Source organism: Mandrillus leucophaeus, unplaced genomic scaffold (genome assembly GCF_000951045.1).
Source record: "Mandrillus leucophaeus isolate KB7577 unplaced genomic scaffold, Mleu.le_1.0 Scaffold29, whole genome shotgun sequence".
Lineage (NCBI taxonomy): Eukaryota > Metazoa > Chordata > Mammalia > Primates > Cercopithecidae > Mandrillus > Mandrillus leucophaeus.
In genome coordinates, this window is record NW_012103031.1 from 3,325,977 (window position 1) to 3,327,844 (window position 1,868).

Genomic DNA, 1,868 nt, shown 5'->3' on the forward strand with positions numbered 1-1,868 from the left:
GTTCGAGTCTGCTGTGAGCTATGATCGCACCACTGCCCTCCAGCCTGGGCAACAGAGTGAGACCCTGTCTCTATTAAAAAAAAAAAAAAAAAGAAAAAAGAAAAATTGTTAATAATACACATGGTTCAGTGTATGTGAAAGTCCATATTTATCTATTAAAAGCCTTAATTTCATTTCCTCCACACGTGGGCCTTTCTGGAGCCAGGGACCGGTCTGCCCTGAGCTCTCATCAGGCTGTTCAGGGAGGTTGCCATCCACTTGTCTACTGCTGATAGCATCTTTTCTCCCTCTTTGCCGGTAGGAGGGGTTGGTTCCCGTCGTCATACACGAAGTTGCTGGAAGAAAATGAGACCGAAGCAGTGACTGTGCCCACACCAAGGTAGCCCTGAACATGACTGATGTCTCCCAGTGACAGAAACCCCTGCCCTGAGGTTTCCATAACACACCACTGTGTAGCTCTGTCGCAGGCCCTGCCCTAAGCCTCAGCTCTCATGGACTAGTCAGAGATGAGACTGTGGCTCACGGTGCTGTCTGCTATGATTTCTTTTGTCCCCGAGTTTTGCTGCTGTGAGGAGACCCAGCCCAGGCCACCTATTCCCCGCAGTCCTGCAGCCCTCTGAAACTCCCTCCCTGTCCCCCGTACCTCCTGGTCGCTAAACCCAAGGCATGTGTTTTCTGTCCTTATCGTATGCTTATCTTACCGTCCTTATCTCACAGCCCTTAACGCTGTTGTATGCTTTTTCTGGAATGTTCTCTGACCCTGGCTGCTTGACCTGTGCTCTGTTTGTCTTCTGCCTTATCAGCTCTTTGCACCCCTCTTCCGCCCATCAACTAAACATGAGTGTTCTTGGGGGTCACCCTTGGTCCGTCCTTCCTGCCTGTGCTGGGCCATCTCGTCCACTCCCATGGCTTGAAATACACTGTTGGACTTCGCTGAGCACCTCCATGCTGAAAACCCCCAAATCCGTGTTCCAGATGAGATCATAACAGTAGTTACTGCCCAGAGACTGTCCAGAGGGCTTTGCATTGATTTGCTCATTTAATTCTCACAGCAGCCCCATGAGGTGGGCCCCCACTTTAAAAAATGAGGACACTGGCCGGGCATGGTGGCCCATGCCTGTAATCCCAGCACTTTGGGATATGGAGGCAGGAGGATTACTTGAGGCCACAAGTTCAAGACCAGCCTGCGCAACATAGCAAGACCCCCATCTCTACAAAAAAATAAGTAATTAGCCAGGGCATAGTGGCATATGCCCATTGTCCCATCTACTCTGGAGGCTGAGGTGGGAGGATCAAAGTTCACGAAACCCCCATAACCCATCCGGCTAGCCAAGTAGAAGGCCTCCAGGTCTGATGTTGCATTCCCCCAAGGTCTGATGCTATCTGCAATCTTCATTCCTAGCAGAATAGCTAAAATGCCATTGTACTGGGGAAGAAAAACTGAGTAACATTTTTAGGATGTTAAAATTTCAAGTTTTTACATTTTTTTTTTTAATTTTTTTTAACTCTTAGCTCATTGCTCACTCCAGCTTTTGCTAGTCTCCAATTTCTTTCCTTAGATTAAATCAATCAAGAGCCAGCCCCTAATTTAAAAGGTTTTCTCTCCTTTTGTCATGTCTTTTAAAGAATTTTTTGGCCAGGCACAGGGGCTCATGCCTATAATCCCAGCACTTTGGGAGGCTGAGGCAGGCAGATCACCTGAGGTCAAGAGTTCAAGACCAGCCTGGCCAACATAATGAAACCCTGTTTCTACTAAAAAAAAAATATTAAAAAATTAGCCAGGCATAGTGGCAGGCGCCTGTAGTCCCAGCTACTTGGGAGGCTGAGGCAGGAGAATCACTTGAACCGGGGAGGCGGATGTTGCAGTG

At 48.2% G+C, this 1,868-nt stretch overlaps 1 protein-coding gene across 2 annotated transcripts in view; it reads left to right on the forward strand.

The window, feature by feature from the left end:
- Positions 1 to 1,868, forward strand: part of BAIAP2L1 (BAI1-associated protein 2-like 1) — a 36,883-nt gene that overhangs the window by 21,701 nt on the left and 13,314 nt on the right. For both annotated transcript variants that reach the window (XM_011985806.1, XM_011985805.1), the window contains one exon: positions 302 to 379. In XM_011985806.1, the coding sequence (XP_011841196.1) occupies positions 302 to 379 (78 nt within the window). The remainder of the gene's footprint in view (positions 1 to 301; positions 380 to 1,868) is intronic.